Source organism: Chiloscyllium punctatum, chromosome 26 (genome assembly GCF_047496795.1).
Source record: "Chiloscyllium punctatum isolate Juve2018m chromosome 26, sChiPun1.3, whole genome shotgun sequence".
In the NCBI taxonomy this organism is placed as follows: Eukaryota; Metazoa; Chordata; class Chondrichthyes; order Orectolobiformes; family Hemiscylliidae; genus Chiloscyllium; species Chiloscyllium punctatum.
In genome coordinates, this window is record NC_092764.1 from 80,145,923 (window position 1) to 80,168,067 (window position 22,145).

General features: G+C 42.7%; 2 protein-coding genes across 4 annotated transcripts in view; one reads left to right on the top strand and one right to left on the bottom strand.

Moving 5' to 3' along the window:
- Positions 1–17,406, bottom strand: part of LOC140453218 (tumor necrosis factor receptor type 1-associated DEATH domain protein-like) — a 42,296-nt gene extending 24,890 nt beyond the window's left edge. Inside the window, exons 1-2 of one of the 3 annotated variants that reach the window (XM_072547781.1) lie at positions 17,303–17,400; positions 16,462–16,575 (exon numbers count right to left, since the gene is read on the bottom strand). In XM_072547781.1, coding sequence (XP_072403882.1) covers positions 16,462–16,512 — 51 coding nt within the window. In that variant the 5' untranslated portion in view covers positions 16,513–16,575; positions 17,303–17,400. Of the gene's footprint in view, positions 1–15,726; positions 15,794–16,461; positions 16,576–17,302 lie in introns of those variants that run through there. The other 2 variants (XM_072547782.1, XM_072547783.1) reach the window with 2 other exon arrangements.
- A 284-nt stretch (positions 17,407–17,690) lies between these two features.
- Positions 17,691–22,145, top strand: part of fbxl8 (F-box and leucine-rich repeat protein 8) — a 30,614-nt gene continuing 26,159 nt past the window's right edge. The window contains exon 1 of the mRNA XM_072547784.1: positions 17,691–17,802. The gene's annotated coding sequence lies outside the window, so the exon portion shown is untranslated. The remainder of the gene's footprint in view (positions 17,803–22,145) is intronic.

Genomic DNA, 22,145 nt, shown 5'->3' on the forward strand with positions numbered 1-22,145 from the left:
GTAAAGAAACACAGTGTCGCAATTTGAAAACAGTTATGAATGTAGGGCATAAGTCAGCGCAAGAACCTCAGGCGAGCATACGAACTGTACGAAGCAGTTAGAGAAGTTGCAGAGCCAGTTATCTGCACAAAGAGGGATAACATGTGCACCTATAGCCTAACTGAGGACAAATGAGAAGAAGATTGTGACGGTGACTGGGGAGGGCTAGCTGATGATGTGGCCAGATATAAAGAGGACAACCCAGGAGAATGGGGACACCGTCTGGATGGAGGGACAGGAGAAAGTCCCAAGCCTTCATAGCCTCCCTGATCACTCAGAGACAACAGGCCACAGTACTGGGAGGGTAATAATCACCTCCATATGTCACAATAACCACCCTTTATAATGTTCAACAGCTAAGAAGTATAGCCAGCAAGCCAGTCAGCATTAGGTGGGGAAGACTGACATTTCAGGTATAACCCTTTTTCATGAATGGAGATGGGGGAATAGGGGAAGGTGCAGATAAAGGTGGGAGGGGTGCAGGGGAAGGCTTCTGGTGGGGAGAGGGGTGGAGTGGTGAGGTAGTGATAAGTGATCTGGTACGGCCTGGTTTGGCCTAGTTCCGATTCATTCCTCCTATTGACCTAGCTGGTTGTACCTACCACCCCAACACTGTCCCTCTCCCCACCCTTAACCCTTCCACTCTGCCCCACTCCTTTATCTGCAACTCCCCTCCATTCCTGAAGAAGGGTTATACCTGAAACGTCGGACTTCTCCACCTCCTGATGCTGCCTGGCTTGCTGTGTTCTTCCAGCCTCCTACTTGTCTACTTTGGATTCTAGCATCTGCAGTTTTTTTTTGAGTCTCTAAAAGAGATATAGTCAAGTGTATAGGAGACTGTCAGCCTGGAAATGACCCCCGGGAGCTGGTCCAAGCTACCCACAAGCAGCGAACCACACACGGGTTAGATAATGAGGTGGAGGAGCAAAGAAACTAACACTGATGTGCTTCTATCCTATTATACATTCAGCTTTGCCAGGGCCACAAAAGGTGGAAGGGGGAACATTAGATTAGTGAAAGGAGGCTGTATTGACAGCCAAGGGAGCTAAAAGAGGGAATCCAGTGAAAGGCCTGAATAAAATGGAGACAGAGAAAACCCAACTGCATTTCCTGCAAAGTGAGTACTCTACAGCATATTGGCCCAGGGCTAGACTGACAAAATGCTGGCTGCACCTGTTGACAATCGGTGGGTCCATACACTTGTGTCCCATGGGACAGAGCAGTCAAGAAAGGCATGAGCCCTCCAACAACAACACACGCCGAGGCAAATGGTCAGAGAAGGACCAATCCCACTGGCCTACAGGAAGGGGACATGGGTGAGGACGAGGAGCCCCACCTCTGGCAGCAAGGAGTGGTAGGAGCCCCGGGGGCTCACGGAAGTGTTTTAATCGTGGCACTATGCCAGAGATTGCCCAAACCCTCAGAGCGGCAGAGCAAATCAGACGCACGTCCAATCCTTGCCATTCAAGGGACCCCAGCATGTGCCATAGAAAAGTGTGAAACCAACTCAGGCAACAAGTGGTAGGAAAAAATTACTGCCAATACTAGAATCTGTACTGAAGACAACAATGATCACAGCAGGTCAGAAAACATCCATAGAGACAGAGCAAGCTAACATGAGTCTGGATGACTCTTCATCAGAACTGAAGTAAAGTGCAGAGAGTACAGCATTTATGCGATAGTTTTGGGGAGGAGAGGCACTGGGGGCAGTGAGTGTAGGGCTGCTGGTGAAAAAAAGATGTTGATAGTTCAACTTAAGTGATCAGAATGTGGGAATGGTAGCACAATGGTGTGTCTCCTGCCAGCTCTGAAAGGATAGTAAGTGGGATGGGGTGGGGGGAGGGCGGGAACATGATAACAAGCTAAAAGAACTTAAAAAGGTGTTGAACTCAATATTAAGCCCAGGAGGCTCTAAAGTGCCGATTCTGAAGATGAGATGTTGTTTCTCCAGTTTGTGCTGCGATTCACTGGAACACGACAGCATGCCAAGGACAGACAAGTGGGCAAACGAGCAGGAGCCTGTGTTCAAACAACTGGCTACAGGCAAGTCAGAGTGATCCTTGTTCCAGAGACCCTAAGGGATAGCAGGTTTGGAGGCCTCCCTATCACTGCGGGGGATCTTACACTACCCTGAACACATCTATTGTAAATAGTGACAATTGGAAAATAGAGACATAAATAATCACGAGTGGTTTTTATGGGACATTCTCAAGTAGGACAAGTGACCAGCCCCTTAAATATACAAATAGGAGTGGTAGAGTTGACGCATCCGATAGTATTAATAAACTCCTAGCAAATCAACAGCATACCCTGGGAAGTGACTGCGTGGCCAGAGGACTTTGACCTAGTAAACTTTATGATATGGTGAATGAACAGTTTTTTTTGCTCAAATCCCTGACAGTATAAAAGGAGAGAGTGTGTACAGTGAGAGAAATGTGGATCAGTTCTACTGACGTGAGGGAGGACCCAATAGTACAAGGAAATATTGGACAAAACCAGGAGGAGTTTGCCAAACATAAGCATGGCTGTGGACAGACGCAAAGGGAAGTGTGTTTACAGGACCCAGACCCAAAATCCCAGAGGCATTATGGATTCCCCAAGCAGGCTGATGGTGGTACAGAAAAGATCGTGTAAAGCCTGGTAGAACAAGAGGTGTAAAGAGGAGTCGCAGTTGGATGCCGGAATTTTTCTAGGCCTCACTGCATGATATGTGCTGATGGTTTGCTTTTGCAAACAGGAACCAAACAGGAGCATTACAAGCTCCTGAATAATTGTCACAATTGCTAAAGGAGTGCTGGCTGAAAGTGAATCTGAAAAAGGCTCAGATAATGAGGCAGAAAGTGAGTATTGTACTTAGGAGTGGTGTTAACATCAGGAACAAGAGAGATAGACAAACAATGGATCAAAACAGCAGTTAGACTTCCTTCCCCACAGATGTGAAGGGATTAAGATCATCTTTGGGCTTGATTGTATATTGTAGACCATATTGTCGGTTTTGCCATAAAGGCAGCACCACTACTGTTCCTAACAAAAAGCTTCCCGTGGGAATGGAAGCCAGAACACACAAGCAATAGTAGCTTTCATTCGGGTTTGGTGAGGGCTGCTTTCCTAAAAACCCCCAATCCAGTGGAACCATTCTCCTCGGAGGTGACTGCAACAGACTCCACGATATCAGTGGTCTTATTGCAAAAGATGCATGGTTAGTTGAGACCAATAGCCTATGCCTTGCATATGGGCAGATGGAGGTGGGGGCAATGGTGAATGATATCACCATTACCCCCAGCTTCATCTCTCTATTGCACTCTCAGCTACTTTCCCCCCAGCCCCAGCCCCACCCGCCCTCTCATTTATCTCTCTACCCTCTCAGCACACAAGTCTCATTCCTGATGAAGGGCTCTTGCCTGAAATGTTGATTCCCCTGCTCCTCAGATGCTGTCTGACTTGCTGCGATTTTCCAGCACCATGCTATCGACTGATCTCCAGCATCTGCAATCCGCACTTTCTCCTATGCCTTGCAATATACTCCTGCTAGTAGAGTAAGGGTACGCTGCAGGTGAAAGGCATTTATTGGCGGTGCTCTGGGCTAAGTTTTACGTACATTGTAGGGTTGCATCCATTGACAATTTTGACAGAACATCCATCCAGCAGCAACTGAATGGGTGTATGTATTAACAATGGCACACTGAGCCAAACCAGAATTGCTCGATGGATGCCGTTATTACAAGGAAGAAACATAGATGTAACAAGGGTTAAAAGTACTACCATGTTAGCAGATGACTTAATTTACCAGGGGGCACCCCATGAGTGTCAGATGTTGATTGCAAATGATCCCATGGGACCATTTGTATCAAAATGAAAAGGAAGGAGTGCTGGTGAAGAGAACAAAGGGACTACAGCGACAGACAGAGATAAAAATAGGAGAACTGCAAGGGAATGCCAAATCACCCCTAAAAACCTTGTTGATGGCTCTTTATCTGTACAGGATGGAGAACGGAGAACTGGGTGTGGCATCTATATGGAAGATGAGCAAGGACGAGAAGTGGGTATTGTAGCCCTCAAGCTGCCAAAAATAATGAGTATTCAAGCAGCTGAGTTGGCAGCAGTGGCATATATGGTCAGTCACCCAGATAAATTGCCTCCAGGATATACTATCTATTCAGATAGTATGTACATGTGCAATAGTCTAATGGAATACTTACCTTTGTGGGAGGTGAGAGGCTTTGTGTCAGCAGATGGGAAGGTCTTACGGTTCACCCCATTGCAGTGGGACATCTTTGAAAAGGTGAAAGAGAAAGAAAATGAAGTAATGAAAGTGTAAGCTCATTCTAAGTTATCGCCAGAGTGAAAAAGAAAGGCAAATAAATTAGTCAAATACAGGGCAATAGCAGATTGAGGAAATAGGAGCACAGAAAGAGAAAGAAGTGGCCCCAATCAATTTAGCAAGAGAACCAAGAAAAGATAAAGAATTACAAAAAGCATGGGAAGGGAAGGAGTCAGAGAAATAGAATGGACCCAAAAAGGCATACACATAAAAGGGAGTTCGGTTCGGTGTGAAGGGAACTTTACAGTACCAGAGAGAGGAAGGAATGAGATGATGGAATGGTACCAAGATATATACGGACACCAATGTTATATGTAGATCCTGGTGATAGTAGATACCTTCACCAAATGGTTAGAGGTGTTTCCCACTTGAATAGATATCTGCTAAAATCACAGCAAAGGTCCTGTTAGAAAAGGTTTTTACTGGTTGGGGTTTACCAAAAAAAGTATTGAATCAGATCAAGGGATGCATTTTACAGCCCAGGTGATGCAGAATGTCATGACACTGCTAGGTATAAAACAAAGGTTCCATATATCCTGTAGGCCCCAATCCAGCTGGATAGTCAAAAGTATGAATTAAACTTTGAAGAATATGTTGGCCAAAATGGTGCAGCAGCAGGCCACTTGGCTGACTGTGCTTCCTTTACAGGATTTACCCTGTGTAGGTTAATAATGGATCCAGAGATGTGTGGCTGGGAGCTACTGTTAGGATTAGACCTATCTGAGCCAGAAGTAGATGGAATAATGGAAGATAAGTGCTTGAGAGTGTAAAAGAAGTGAATTATGTAGATGCAAATAATATGGGTAGGAAAAAAACAACACGGGAAGGTCCACTTTGACTCCAAGACAAAGCCTATGGACCTGCAGGTGGGGCAATGGGTAATGATACTTATACATCAAACAACATCCTTTCTGGTCCCTAGATTTGCAGAAACATATGAAGTGAAAGACAAAGCAAGTTCATCAGTATGCAAAATGTTAACAGCCCTAAACAAGAGTGGCTGGTATCATATTAACCAGTTAAAACCATTTGACTGGGGCAGGATAATTATTATCATTTATACATAATATGATGCCTCAGAGTTAGGAAACTTTTTATAGAATCTCAACAGTGTGGAAGCAGGCCATTTGACCCATTGAGTCCACACCAACCCTCTGAACAACATCCCATTCAGATCCATCCCCCTACCCTGTCCCTGTAACTCTATATTTCCCATGGCTACTCCATTTACTCTGCACATCCTTGGACATTACGGGCAACTTAACATGGCCAAGCCACCTAACTGGTACATCTTTGGACTGTGGGAGGAAACCGGAGCACCCGGAGAAAACTCATACAGACACGAGAAGAATGTGCGAAATCCACACAGACAGTTGCCCGAGGCTGGAATTGAACCTGGCACTGCGAGGCAACAGTGCTAACTACTGAGCCACTGTGCCGTCCCATCTACAGGTATATCTATTATAAAAAGGTATGGAATAAACTGTAAATAAGAGCAGAAACTTTGCTTATTTCACAGGAAACTAAGACAACGTGATAAAATAGAGGAAGAGAGTAGGTTAGGCCACTGTTAGAATATTGCATGCAATTCTGGCCTCCTTCCTATTGGAAGGATGTTGTGAAACTTGAAAGGGTTCAAAGCAATTTACAAGGGTGTTGCCAGGGTTGAAAGGCTTGAGCTATAGGAAGAGGTTGAATAGGCTGGGGCTGTTTTCTTTGGAGTGTCAGAGGCTGAGGGATGACCTTATAGAGGTTTATAAAATCATGAAGGGCATGGATTAGACAAATAGACAAAGTCTTTTCTCTGTGGTGGGGGAGCCCAGAACTAGAGGGCATAGGTTCAGGATGAGAGGGGAAAGATATAAAAGATACCTAAGGGGAAACTGCTTCATGAAGAGGGTGATGCATTTATGGAATGAGCTGCCAGAGGAAGTGGTGGAGACTGGTACAATTGCAACATTTAAAAGACATCTGGGTGGGTATATGAATAGGAAGGGTTTAGAGGGATATGGGCTGGGTGCTGGCAAACAGGGCTAGATTAGGTTGGGATATCTGGTTGGCATGGATGAGTTGGACCGAAGAATCTGTTTCCATGATGTACATCTCTATGACTCTAAGACACAAACATGGGAGAATCAATAGTCATCATCATTTTCCTTGGAATTGCGATTAGTGCAACCACTGGATTATGGGCTTGTATTATGGAGGGAAGGGGATGATGGCGATCGACTCCAAGTACAAAACTTTAAGTATTCAAACAAATGTCATGGCACCACTGGCCTGTTGGGAGGAGATGTGGGTCTTTTTAATTGCTTTTTGGGTCTCTCCCCTTCCTCCAGGCAATGGCTTGGCTGGGCAAAAAGGTGGTGATACTTTTTTTGTACATGGTCTGAGACAAGAGTAAGCCTTAAAGGATTGGAAACCTGTGGTATTTGACGACTCAGTTGAGTGGATTAGAGTTCTGTACAAGCCCACACTGACCACAAAGTCAAATGTACCCTGGGAGGTTGGGAACAATTTGAATAGATGCCATGAGCAGGTACCTTTCACATTGTACAGAGATAGCCCATCAACTACTACCATCATGATCCCGGAACCACCTCAGAGCTACAGCGCAGTGAATCACAGTGACACAGGGACAGTAGGGTTAGTTTTAGAAGAAATAGAAGCAATAGTTACTCTAATACCAGGATATAGACACTTACAGGTCGTGTTTAATGTAATAGATACACAGGTGCCATCCTAGTACAATAACACAACCTGACAGCTCTTTGACCACATAGCCCGGAAACAACTTTGTCAGAGTGAAGTTACATCAGAAAGAGAAAAAGGAAGAAGAGAGAGTTGGCAGAGTTAGTGGGAGCTACGGTACGTATCAAGGGTGGTCACTGTTAACACCCTTGACATAGCAGAAATTGACGCTCAGTTAAGTTCCCTCCAGGAATACCAGGATCAAGAAATATGGGTTGAATAGGACAGCAAGCAGCACACGTAGCCCTAAGCACCATCAAAATTTTGAGATCAATTCAAGAAATTACCAAGAAGGCAGCTTGTGAGATGACCCACGTTAATAAAACAGCATTTTGTTCAACATATACTAGCTGGCTACTATCTACGGTTAACACAAATATGTTGCAACTTGATGCTCATGGAATACCTGACTGGATGTCAGATGAGCAACTGAGGACTTGGGTGTGGGAGAAGACGTCCTTACTGCACTTCACTTCACTCTGACCAACAAAGTCTTGATCACCTGTGATGATAATAAAGGTCAGCTTTGCATTGGTGCATTGCCCCCATGTTTGGGTATATGAAGCAATCTGACACACCCCTAAAGAGAGTTCATAATATGGGTAAATACCATGAAGGAACCTGGATATCATTAAGTAATCCACCAACTCATGCTATAGTTCTAGTGAGATCCAAAAGTGGGATGGATTTGTCCCGATGCCATCAAGGGGGAAACCACTGGACATGTTTGGAAGAAATGATCAAAGAGGGGCTAACTCAGTATAGATGTGTGTCTTATGAGAACTGCTCATTGGTTATCCACTGGCAGGATAGAAAACATTTTCTTAAATATGCCTTAGGGGGAGACACCAACAATGTTACCATGCAGCCTCAGTATATCAAAAAAGGAAGGACATTGTAAACCTAGATGGACAGAATGTGGCAATCAGCAATACCTCTAACTTAACCACGTTAAAAATCACACAACACCAAGTCATAGTCCAACAGGTTTATTTGGAAGCACAAGCTTTCCGAGAGCAGCTCCATCATCAGGTGATTGTGGAGTAGAAGATCGTAAGACACAGAATTTATAGCAAAGTTTCCAGTGTGATGCAACTGAAATTATATATCGAAAAAGATCTCGATTGTTTGTTAAGTCTCTCATCTTTTAGCATGACCATGTCTTGACCAAGACCTTCCCTGTGCCTTCACTTCTCGCTTTTAACCACTAAACTTCAAACAGATCATTGGCTGCAGCAAACTGCCCAGCTTTCAGGACAACACCATACAACCCTGTCATGGCAGACGCTGCAAGGCATGTCAGAGTGCCAACACAGATACCACCCACTACGTATGCAGCAGGTACTCATCTGACTTGGCCAACATTGATTATCTCATTCACTACAGACAAGGATGCCCTGAGGCATGGTACATTGGTGAGACCAAGCAGAGGCTATGGCAATGGATGAATGGACACTGCACAACTATCACCAGCCAGGAGTGTTCCCCTCCCAGTCAGAGAATAATTCAGTGATCCGGGACATTTGACCTCAGACCTTCGAGTGACCAACCTCCAAGGCAGACTTCAGGACAGGCAGCAACGCAAAGTGGCTGAGCAGAGGCTGATAGCCAAGTTCACTACCCATGGGGATGGCCTCAACTAGGACCTTGGGTTCATGTCACACGACAGGTGACCCCACCTCACTACACACACTCCTACAGATCCATACACTTACGCAGACCCTCTCTCATAAACAAGCTCTCTCTCATACGCTCACACATATAAACGCACATCCACACATGCACCTTCCCCCCCCCCCCCCCACCCCACACACACACATACACATACACACACACAAAGTGCGTGGGATGAATTTGTACTTGCAGAACTAAGTTTCATTTTGCTCAAAAGTGCACAAATCCATGTAAGATTCTATAAATCCCTTTTTTAGAAATAGAATCAGTCTGAACATTGGGGCACAGACAGCCTCACACAGGGCACCTCACACCTTCAATGCTTTATCTGGGCCAACATGGCACCTACTGTTAAAGTTCACTTGAGAATGTAATTTTAAACAAAGTTCTGGGATTTACATATGAAAGAACTGAAACCAACATAGTCATTCTAATAGATGAGAGACTTAACAAACAATCTAGGTCTTTCTCAATGTATCGTTTCAGTGACATCACACTGTTGCTATAAATTCTGTGTCTTGCGGTTGTATTCTCCACAACCACGTGAAGGAGCAGCGCTCTGAAAGCTAATGCTTCCAAATAAACCTCTTGGACTACAACCTGGTGTTGTGTGGTGTTTAACTTTGTACATCCCAGTCAACACTAGCACCTCCAAATCACGACTTAACCATGAGCTGCCAAATTCTGTTTAAGCCAGAAACCGATGAGAAATTGTGCATAATTTGATCCATCCACCAAAACGATACAGACGAAAATTTATAGCAATGGAACTTCCGTCCATTCCAAACTTCACTGCAGGCTGGGTGAAGATCATTTTCAAGGCAAAGCAAGTAATCCATAAATGGGCTGTGCATAAGGAGATTAAAACTCATGCAGAAAAGGCAGATAGGGACTTGCAGGCTCCAAGTTTCTAGAATAAAACGTGGGATTGGGGATGAAAACACAGGTCCATCCATGTATCAGAATTATGTCGTGTGATTGTTGTACTGCAATTTTTATATTTAATGTTGCAATAGTCATTTTTGTTTATTAAAACGGAAAGTTAAGAAATGGAAGGGACTGACAACAGATATTGGTCTCAGATACCAAAAGGTGGTTCATATGGAAGAGATTTTGTAATGTTTGCTGATTACAGAGTAAGAATAATCTAGGTATAGCTAATTAATTGCATCTTTTTTAACTATTCGTTCACTGTCATTGACATTGTACGTACCTTGCAAAATGGGGAAAGCATTTAATAATGTGTGTTTGCTACAGAACAAAAGGAAAATGAATAAGATATTGTAAACTGATTTGTAACTTTCTCTATATTTATGACTATGGCTTGATAAGTACAATAACCTAAATGGCATTTAAAATAACACAAATGTAATAACATAAGGAGGCAAAGTTTACCACTGTCTCTAAGATATAGTAAACCCAATAGGGATGAAGTTCAGGTAAATTTTTGGACCAAAAGGAGGAAGATGTTGGATAAGGCTAAAGATAACAGAAATTGATAAGAGGTTTCACAATAGGCTATTATGTGAGTGGAATTACACTGAGTCATTCAGGTCTGCTAAAAGCCAAAATGGCAGGAAATCAATAACTGTCATCTCTACCAAATAAGACATACATTTGGACAAAATATTCGGGATTGGTCACGTGCACAGACAATTCCAAATAAGGCATACACCTGGGATAGAGACCTGTGTATAACGAGCCTGAGAAAAATGCGTTGTTCAGCAGAACTTCGAAGAATAACACTGTGGGAGTGTGGGAGGTATCCTATGTCAGGAGGTTTGGTGAAGAAGTCAAGCAGAGTTTCATCCTGGCCAGCTGCCAACTCGCCCCGGTAATAATGTTTGGGGTTAGTTACAGAAACCAAGGTAGTGAAAGACAGTGATTAAGATATCTCTAATAGTTAAAAGTGTGTGTTATTTGTTTAAGCATGTAATAAATTAATTGCATTTTATTCAGCTCTAAGTATTTCCACTGTATTTCAGCCTATGTACATACTTTTGTCTCTCAGTGACACGCAACAACATTCTAAGTTGCCAGTCCTTTCCTGTTGCCTTTTTGAGAACATTGAGGTGCATCTACGCCCCAAGGATTGCCCCAGTTCAAGGAAGCTGCTTATCACCACCTCCTCCAGGGCAATTGGGGATGCCAAGCAATACTGCAGCTTCTGAGTAATGACTCTTCTGCATACTTTGCTGTGAACGGTGTAACTAAACCATAAGGCACACTGTGTTTTCCACACATTTTATCTGCTTGAATTCATAACATTTAAATTTAATTCAACTTGAAGTGAAAGGGAAAAACATATTTTGCCTTGGTAAAGGCTGCAGTTGGCCAACTGTGGCAACTGAAATCAGTAAGAATTAGGGGCAAATCTCTCTGCTGGTTGAATCATATATCGAACACAAAAGATGATTGAAGTTGTTGGAGGTCTATCCTCTCAATTCTAGGACATCTCTGCAGGTGTTTCTCAGGTTAGTGTCCTAGCCCAACCACCTTCAATTGCTTCAGTGTCCCTCCCTCAACCATAAGGTCTGAAGTAGGATGTTCTTCGAACTGCACAATGTTCAGCATCATTCACAACTCCTCAGCTATTGAAGCAGTCCAAGGCGAAAAGCAGCAAGACCCAGACAGATCCTTGGTATAAATGCCAAACAGAGTATGAGGATGGAACTAAACCCATTGCTTGCTGCTACATATCAGCTTGTCTGAACGATGGTTCATTTGGTTATGTGGACTTAGTTCACAACCATTGTCATCACAAACGACATCAAATATTTCATTTAAATTGACCTCTTGTTGAGAGTGGCAAATCAAGTAATTAGTTTCATAACACTTTGGAAAAGGCCTAATTGTACACACATCAGTTCTCCATCTGTTCTGTCTTTGCTTGCCATTAGTTCAAAATAATGACACCTTGGACTCAAAATAGTGGAGAATCATTGACTGTATTTCCCAGCTCTCCAAGTGGCTGCTGGACCAATAGAATGACACATTATTATTTAGCACCCTGAATTGAAAACCATTGAAACATTCATTCCGAGCTCTCTAAAAACAACATAAAATTATACTTTCCATTTTTCTTCAGTTCTCTGTCCAAAGGCATTTTTGATCCACAGCAAAACAACCTCTGCCACAGACATGACAATGAGATATGTCTCGAATCCAGTACAGCCCAAGTGGGAAATCAAACCCTGAGCTCTGGTGTAAATCAAATAGGCTGTGTGAGAATTGCCTTGGAGGGCAGTATTCGATGATGCGGGAATTTAACTCCAAACTGTTGGTACTAATCTGACTATGAAGCCAACTGAGCGCCAAGGATTCTGAGCTGTCATGGCAATGTGCACTTTTATACATATGTTGTAGTCTGGAGCTATGGACAATCATAGAAGAAGCTCCCAGTGTATATAGCTTACCAGGAATCACTTCCAGTGTTATGGTATGTCATTGGCATGTGATGGAAAGATTCACCAGTTGATGTTCAACCTATTTTTGTCAGATTGTGAATGCACTTTCCTTTGCCATCAGGTCTATGAGTGACACAAACCTGCAGTTTCTGATTCAGAGGTAGCATCACCACCCAATGTGCCACAATATGTACATCATCTTTTATGGGTGAATAACTCTTCCTTGAGAAACATCAAATCATGTGGGCGGGAAAATATCTCCAGATTCTAATGCTAATTGTTATTGTCAAAGCAGGTCTGTCCTTCACAAAATAATTTCAAACAGAGTCAGAGAGATCCCCTTTGCAAATGAACATCAAATTAGCATTGGCTCATGACCTTCAATGTAATTAGTGAAAAGGTCTGGACATTTGTGGAGCCCATGGTCAATGTTGCCTCTTTTGTTTTTGATTCTACTGTTGACCAGTACATAATTTTGAAAGTGGTGAACCTGCTTTCTTGATGAGTAGACAGTCTCAGGGTGAGTGGACTCCCAATTAAGGTACTAAATGAAGAGCTTGCAAATTATATAGAAAAGCTAATCTTACGGCATTTCTAACTTGTGGCACCCAGTGAGTTAGTAGTTAACTAGATAGACAATAAAAAAGTAAATTTGTGCATCAAGCAAAAAATGGGCTTGTTCGCATTCTTTCAGGACATGAATGATCAGACAGCAATCTTTCTCATATCCTGATAGTGAGTAAACCAATCGACAAGTGCAGACATGTTTAAATAAACAATTTAATTTGCCATTAACTATATGAACTAATGTAAGTCAATCAGTCCTGAAAGCATCTCCCTCCAAAAGGAATTTGTCGAGTACTTTTAAGACCATAAGACATAGGAGTGGAAGTAAGGCCATTCGGCCCATCGAGTCCACTCCGCCATTCAATCATGGCTGATGCGCATTTCAGCTCCACTTGCCAGCATTCTCCCCGTAGCCCTTAATTCCTCTAGACAACAAGAACCTATCAATCTCGGCCTTGAAGACATTTAGCGTCCCGGCTTCCACTGCACTCCGTGGCAATGAATTCCACAGGCCCACCACTCTCTGGCTGAAGAAATGTCTCCGCATTTCCGTTCTGAAATGACCCCCTCTAATTCTAAGGCTGTGTCCACGGGTCCTAGTCTCCTCGCCTAACGGAAACAATTTTCTAGCATCCACCTTTTCAAAGCCATGTATTATTTTGTATTATTTTGGACCAGTAGTGTCATGGACAATAAATAATGACTCTGAAATCACAATCTCACTTTTGGGTGTTATTTACATTTTAACTCCAAACACCTTGTGTGAAAAGTAGTCTCTACCCAAGCTACAGTGAATGAGCTACTAGGGTGCTTCGTAACAACTGTGTCGGTAACATTGCTACTGACCTCCACTTGAATAGGCAAGATTAAAGATGCACTGGTGTCAAGATGAAACAAGTCTGCATTCTACCACTCTCTATTCACCCAGTAAGCCAACAAATCTGTGACACGCCAGATGAAAGGAGTCATATTGGTCTTGAAACATTAACTATTTCTCTCTCTACAGATGCTACTATATTTTTCTCTTTCAGATCTCCAGCATCTGCAATATTTTGTTTCTTGTCATCTCTGTCATTTTTAAGTTGACTCAGTTGTCAATTCTCGGACTTCTTTGAAATGTAATCCACCAAGTTCCATTCCAGGACTTGAGCACATAATCTGATTTGACATTTCAGTTCAGTACACAAGCTACACTACCTTGTCAGTAGTGCCTTCCTTCAGTTAAGTTACTAATCACCTCATATCTCCTCAGTGAATACTAAAGGTGCAATGGTACTAATCTATAGACCAAGTGCATTCATGTTTAACCAACATTCTTCTCTTCACCAAAAATGAACAGGTAACAGACATTTCTCTCATTTCTGTTCGTGGGACACAACGGTGTGCAAAATGGCTGACAATTTTCTGCTCTGGTAATTGCATTACAAAGCGAAGACTGTAGAATGTTTCTGAGACACAATGAAGATAAATTCAAACCACTCCTTTCAAAAAGTGACACAAACCTTTAAGAATCTAACACTTAATGAATCTAAGATAATGAAGCCAGATATCAAATTGAAAACGTAACAGTGAACACAAACTATTAGTCATAGAGTTATAGAGATGTACAGCATGGAAACAGACCCTTTACTCCAACCTATCCATGCAGAGATATCCCATCCCAACCCAATCTAGTCTCACCTGCCTGCACCGAACCCATAACCCTCCAAACTCTTCCTATTCATATACCCACCCAAATGCCTCTTAAATGTTGCAATTGTAACAGCCTCCACCACATCCTCTGGCAGCTCATTCCATACACGTACCACCCTCTGCTTGAAAAAGTTGCCTCTTAGGTGTCTTATATCTTTCCCCTCTCACCCTAAACCTATGCCCTCTAGTTCTGGACTCCCCGACCCCAGGGAAAACACTTTGTCTATTTATCCTATCCATGCCCCTCAATTTTGTAAACCTCTATAAGGTCACCCCTCAGCCTCCGACGCTCCAGGCAAAACAGCCCCAGCCTGTTCAGCCTCTCCCTGTAGCTCAGATCCTCCAACCCTGGAAACATCTTTGTAAACCTTTTCTGAATCCTTTCAAGTTTCACATCTTTCCGATAGGAAGGAGACCACAACTGCACACAATATTCCAACGGTGGCCTAACCAATGTCCTATACAGCCACAACATGATGTCCCAACTCGTGTACTCAATACTCTGACCAATAAAGGAAAGCATACCAAACACCTTCTTCACTATCCTATCTACCTGCGACTCCACTTTCAAGGGAATATGAACCTGCACTCCCAGGTCTCTTTGTTCAGCAACACTCCAGAGGACCTTACCATTAAGTGTATAAGTCCTGCTAAGACTTGCTTTCCCAAAATGCAGCACCTCGCATTTATCTGAATTAAACTCCATCTGCCACTTCTCAGCCCATTGGCCCATCTGGTCCAGAACCTGTTTTAGTCTGAGGTAGCCCTCTTTGCTGTCTACTACACCTCCAATTTTGGTGTCAGCTACAAACTTACTAACTGTACCTCTTATGCTCGCATCCAAATCATTTATGGAAAAGACAAAAAAGTAGAGGACCCAGCACCAATCCTTGTGGCACTCCACTGGTCACAGGCCTCCAGTCTGAAAAACAACCCTCCACCACCACCCTCTGTCTTCTACCTTTGAGCCAGTTCTGTATCCAAATGGCTAGTTCTCCTTGTATTCCATGAGATCTAATCTTGCTAATCAGTCTCCCATGGGGAACCTTGTCGAATGCCTTACTGAAGTCCATATAGATCACATCTACTGCTCTGCCCTCATCAATTTTCTTTGTTACTTCTTCAAAAAAACTCAATCAAGTTTGTGAGACATGATTTCCCACGCACAAAGCCATGTTGACTATCCCGATTCGGTCCTTGCCTTTCCAAATACACGTACATCCTGTCCCTCATGATTACCCCCAACAACTTGCCCACCACCGAGGTCAGACTCACCGGTCTATAGTTCCCTGGCTTGTCTTTACTGCCCTTCTTAAACAGTGGCACCACGTTGCCCAACCTCCAGTCTTCCGGCACCTCACCTGTGACTATCGATGATACAAATATCTCAGCAAGAGGCCCAGTAATCACTTCTCCAGCTTCTCACAGAGTACTTGGGTACACCTGATCAGGTCCTAAGAATTTATCCATCTTTAACCATTTCAAGACATCCAGTACTTCCTCCTTTGTAATAAGGACATTTTGCAAGATGTCACCATCTATTTCCCTACAGTCTATATTTTCCATATCCTTTTCTACCGTAAATACTGATGCAAAATATTCATTTAGTATCTCCCCCATTTTCTGTGGCTCCACACAAAGGCCGCCTTGCTGATCTTTGAGAGGCCCTATACTCTCCCTAGTTACCCTTTTGTCCTTAATATATTTGTAAAAACCCTTTGGATTCTCCTTAATTCTATTTGCCAAAGCTATCTCATGTTCCCTTTTCCCCCTCCTGATTTCCCTCTTAAGTATACTCCTACTTCCTTTATACTCTTCTAAGGATTCACTCGATCTATCCTGTCTATACCTTACATATGCTTCCTTCTTTTTCTTAACCACACCCTCAATTTCTTTATTCATCCAGCATTCCCCATACCTACCAGTCTTCCCTTTCACCCTGACAGGAATATACTTTCTCTGGATTCTTGTTATCTCATTTTTGAAGGCTTCCCATTTTTGAAGGCTTACCTGCGAACATCTGCCTCCAATCAGCTTTTGAAAGTTCTTGCCTAATACCATCAAAATTGGCCTTTCTCCAGTTTAGGACTTCAAGTTTTAGATTTGGTCTATCCTTTTCCATCACTATTTTAAAACAAATAGAATTATGGTCACTGGTCCCAAAGTGCTCCCCCACTGACATCTCAGTCACCTGCCCTGCCTTATTCCCCAAGAGTAGGTCAAGTTTTGCACCTTCTCTAGTAGGTGCATTCCCATACTAAATCAGAAAACTGTCTTGTACACATTCAAGAAATTCCACTCCATCTAAACATTTAACACTATGGCAATCCCAGTCTATATTTGGAAAGTTAAAATCCCCTACCATAACTCCCCTATTATTCTTACAGATAGCTGAGATCTCCTTACAAGTTTGTTTCTCAATTTCCCTCTGTCTATTAGGGGGTCTATAATACAATCCCAATAAGGTGACCATCCCTTTCTTATTTCTCAGTTCCACCCAAATAACTTCCCTGGATGTATTTCCGGGAATACCCTCCCTCAGCACAGCTGTAATGCTATCCCTTATTAAAAAGTATCCACTAAATTAGACAGAAAAGATGTAAGCTCTCCTTCACTGCACCACCCTACCCCGGAGGTAAATACTGGTAACTGGTGACAGTGAGAAGTACAAAAACATCAGGCACATCCCCCTCCCCCAGTGGCTGTCTCGCCATTTTCTAGTCCCTTGCCGTTAGAAACGAGTGAACGATTTTGCTAAAACCGAGACGAGGAGTCGGTACCGAAGGAACTGGTTGCTAGGTTACCCCACCGTAACCCCCCCAGGTCAGTCGGTGACCCCCCGGTTACCTACCGCGAGCTCCTCACTCTCTTCCCAGCGCACTTCCGCTAAACGTCACATTATTTTTGCTCCTGCGCACTTCAGTCACTCTGACAACGTGACTCCCGTTCCGCATTGTCGTCTAATATTCGTCCGAAAGGCTATTTGGAGCTGTCAGTCCCCTTGGCAAGTTCAAAAAGTGGATCGGGGCGATCTTACACTTTGGCATTCAAAACACCTGAGCAGGAAACGGCCTGAGGTTTTTCACCTCAGTAGGTTAACAGATGCAGTCATGGAAGGGCGGTGCAACCACAATGCAAAGCGGCTTAGAAACCGCTCAATACTTCCCTCCGTCTCGCTGCGTTGTGGGACCGATATTGGGCGCACGCGTAGTGCGGGCTCGGCCTGTGCTCTCGTGCGCCCCTTGCCGGCTTGGAGGTTTCACTTGCGGCTGCTCCCCAGGCGGCGGCCCGCGGCGCTACTGAGGGTCTCACCCAGTGCCAGTCCTCCCGGCCCCTCGCTGGGAGACAGAGGTAAGAAAATGCAAGGGGACCCGTCAATACAAAAACATGAATGAACAGGGAGAGAAAGCAACACAGTGAGGCAGACAGGCAAAAAGAGGAGGGAAAGGCGAATGGGCTCTGCACCTTTTCCATAATCCTGCCTGAAGTTCTGGGAAGGCAGACAAGGAATTGGTTTGTAGAGAAGGGGAGGAGTGAGAATGAAGGAGGAAAGTGGAAGGAAAGAATTTGCATATTTGAAACACTTCATAGAGTCAAAATTGTTCCAGTGCAGCATGGAGGGGCTTCTCATTCTCACAGTGAGTGAGTTACCTTGACAGTGCAGTCAGCAGCCTTTGTCCACAGGAGCAAGCAAGACCATAAACCACCAACTTACACGGATGTGTTATTTTAATGCAAGCAACTGCGGATGCTCGATATCTAAAATAAAAACAGCAAGTGACGGAACAAATCAGCATCTGCGGAGAAAAGAACACGGCTAACGTTTCGACTCCAATACAACTCTTCTGGGCAGTTGAATGTTTCAGTAGGAGCGAGAGCACCTCTGGCAGGGTTGCATGCCATCAGTTCTGCATTTGAGTCTCAGCCTAGATTACTTAAAGATGGGACTTGGTCCAGCACACTTCTAACTTCGAGGCTGAAACGCTTTGTCCCAAGCTGACACGAAATGTAAAAAAAAAGCGGAGAAAAGGAAGTGAGATTTTCTTTTCAAGAAATACCAATGTCAGCACTTGTGGGGTTTATTTGACTGCAGCTATAAACAGTATAATTATTACTGAATCAGACTGTTCAGATTCTAGTATAATTTTAATGGTCAGCATTGCAGAGTCAGTTTTTTTTAGATTACTTACAGTGTGGAAACAGGCCCTTCAGCCCAACAAGTCCACACCGCCCCGCCGAAGCGTAACCCACCAATACCCCTACATCTATATCTATATCTACCCCTTACCTAACACTACGGGCAATTTAGCATGGCCAATTCACCTGACCTGCACATCTTTGGAGTGTGGGAGGAAACCCACGCAGACACGGGGAGAACGTGCAAACTCCACACAGTCAGTCGCTGTGAGTAACTTGGGCTTAAGAAGTTTTTTTTTTAGTTTAATTGCCCTAAACTTTGTTTCATTAATGTAAATACAGCCCCCCACAACCAAATTGAACATAAAATTTCAGGACACACATCTGGTCATTGATATTTTACTGAATTTATTTTCTAAGCCTCAGGTGACTGACTGTGTGGAGTTTGCACATTCTCCCTGTGTCTGCATGGGTTTCCTCCGGGTGCTCCAATTTCCTCCCACAGTCCAAAAATGTGCAGGCTGGGTGAATTGGCCATGCTAAATTGCCCAAAGTGTTGGGTGAAGGGGTAAATGTAGGGGAATGGGTCTGGGTGGGTTGCGCTTCGCCGGGTCAGTGTGGACTTGTTGGGCCGAAGGGCCTGTTTCCACACTAAGTAAGTAATCTAATCTTATATGGTGACAATGTAAAAATCATTGATTGGAATAACTGTATGATGGTAGGAAGATGCCAAGTTTAATGCAATCATGGATATGCATGGCATTGTTAAAAATTCAATTCAGGAATGGTCAAACCAATGGTGAAAGCAGGGATTTAGTCACTTCCAAATGTGAGAAGCCTTGCTCACAATCCAACCCAGTCCCAAACAGTGAGACAACTTGAACTATGAACCAGGCAGAGAGATAGTGAAACACTTCTTTTCCAAGGGGTTTGCTTGTCTACAGACAGCAGCACTAAGCAATTTCACCAGCTTTAGAAAAACCTTTCTAAAAAAGTGGAGAGGTAACTACAAATCAGTCAACCTAATGTTAATTGTGGGAAAACTGAGAGATCACTGTCAATAAAATGAGCTCTCACTTGGGGTAGCATAGATTGTTAAAGCATGCATTGTTTAAAGGCAAACTGTGTCTGATTAATCTGATTGACTTGCTTCATTAACTAGCAAAGAAGATTGGAGGGAATGTCATGGGTTTATGTAAAAGCTATCAAAAAACACACCAGACTTATTCAGAAATTAGAAGCATACAAAATTAAAGAAACTTGTGTTTTTTTTATTTCATTCATGGGACATTGGTATCGTACAATTTTGGGCAATCCAATTTTGGAAGGATGTCCTGATTGTGGAGACAGTACAAATGAGATTTCCCTGGATAATACAGGGATTAGAACCTTTAGTTACATCAAGGTTGCAAAAGCTGGAAGTGGTCTTGCAGCAGGAAAGGTTGAGGGGAAACCTACAAGAGTTGTTCAATATCATGAGGCATTTTAACAGACAAAATGGGGCGAAACTGTTTTTTTTGACCAGTGTGTTGCAAGCCAGAGGTTATATGTTAAAAATAATTGATAAAAATACTAAGGACAATTTGGGATAGTATTTTTGTATTGTAAAGATCTGGACTGTAGTAACTGAGAGACATGAATTTCTGTTAGGAATTTTAAGAGACAACTGGGCATGTACTTGAATTTGCAGGATTATGTGGAGAAGCTGAGCTTTGAACCCAATTTGAACTGCTCTATCAGAGTTAAAATAGGCACAATGGGCTGAAAGGTCACTTTCTGTGCTTTAAAATTCATTTTTCTTCAATTCTATTAGTGATACCTGACCTGTATGTTCACTTGAACATTCCTGCTGGACAAACTGCACTACTGCAGCTTGTTTCCATCTGAGTTGCATGTCGATTTTGTGCAAAATTATCAACTGTTATTTCACTTAGTGAAAACAGTTTCCTTTGTATCTGTTTGAAAACATTAATTTCTCCAATGGAGAAAGGAGATTAGTGTCCTAATCCAGAAAGTCAGATGATGAAGGATACAACTAGAACCAGTCTTTGTTTCTAAACTTTATTTACAAAGTCACACATTACAAATGTCCACCTCCTAACCTAGCCACTACAATTTTAATCTTCTATTCACTAAAATAAAATTAATACCTCTGGGGTAGATAAGACTTGAGCTTAGAGACTCTGGCTCAGAGGGTTTTCTTAAAAAAAAGGATTTTAATCTACTAATGCTGTTTTTGAAATTTCAACATGCACGAATATCCTCACACAATAAGGCCTGTCCTGATATAAAATACAAGAGCCTGAATTGCAATAGGCCCTGCATGATTTGAGCATAGAGCCTCCTGATGTAGAATTAGGTGTGTTACCGCTGAGCCTGTTGTTGCACTTAATTGCAGCACAACTATATGGCAAATTAATGCCTTAGCATTTGCATACAATTGAGATATCCTTCTCTCTGATTAAACAAAAATTACTGTTTCCAGTTGCAGTCAAATTTTCAAAACAAATTAAAGACCTACATATTCTTTTCAGAGCATGACATTGTGAGATGCCCCTTAGCTAGACCTTCTTTGTGTAAAAGAATCTGCTGATCACTTACATCTATTCGTTTAATTTTGCATATCTTTGTGCGCTCCAGCGTATTTTTCAGACTAGCAAGGTACATCTGCAATCTGTTGTCTCTCTCAGTTTGTGTATGTTATCCCATAATGACTTATTACCTCCAAAACATTCAATGGACTCATGACTATTTTCACTATAGTCATGTAGTGAATCTCACTTAAAATATTTGACAAGTAGAATTCTTTTTCTGGTACCTCCGCAAAAGCTATTGTTTAGGCAGCCACTGTACTTTTAACAACTTTTTTTTTCATTTTCTTAACTTACCTAACTAAGGGGCAATATTTCCTGTTTTCACCAAAATGAGATATTAAGAATCTAGCTGCACTAGAAGATTAATATCTATCTGAAAATGAGTGACTTTATGTTCTACCCTTACAAGCTTCTCTACTTGACAGCTTTTCCTTCTTCAGACTTCACTCTAATGTATCAAATTTAATGTGGTCCAGTCTACAAGCAGTTCAACTGACCAATTAATCTTTGCAATTTCTCTGACCTTTTATTTTAGACATAACGTCATCTTTCTGTGATGTGGCAACATTATCAACCAAGACTAGAGTAACATACTGTATAAATGGAATTGTTGATTTAAAGTTTCAGTAAGTCCCCACTTTAAATTGTTGTTTGCTTTAACATTGTGGGTCTAACAGTGCTGACCTGCATTCTGAACATTACTGTCTCTGCAGTACCTTGTGTAGTATCGTGTGAACTGTTTGGTGCTATCTTAGAGTGAGCGTGAGGAGAGACATTTGAGGTATCAGCTACTCTTCCTGAAAACTGCAGCACAAGACACTATGTAGAAATGCTATATTGACTGTGTATTGTTTTCAGGAATAAAGCTGAAACTTGTAGACTGCTCACTTTTAATGAAGGCCTATTTCCTGACCCTGAAATCCTTATTTTAGAGCCTCAATTTTGATGGTGTGGAGACTTGTA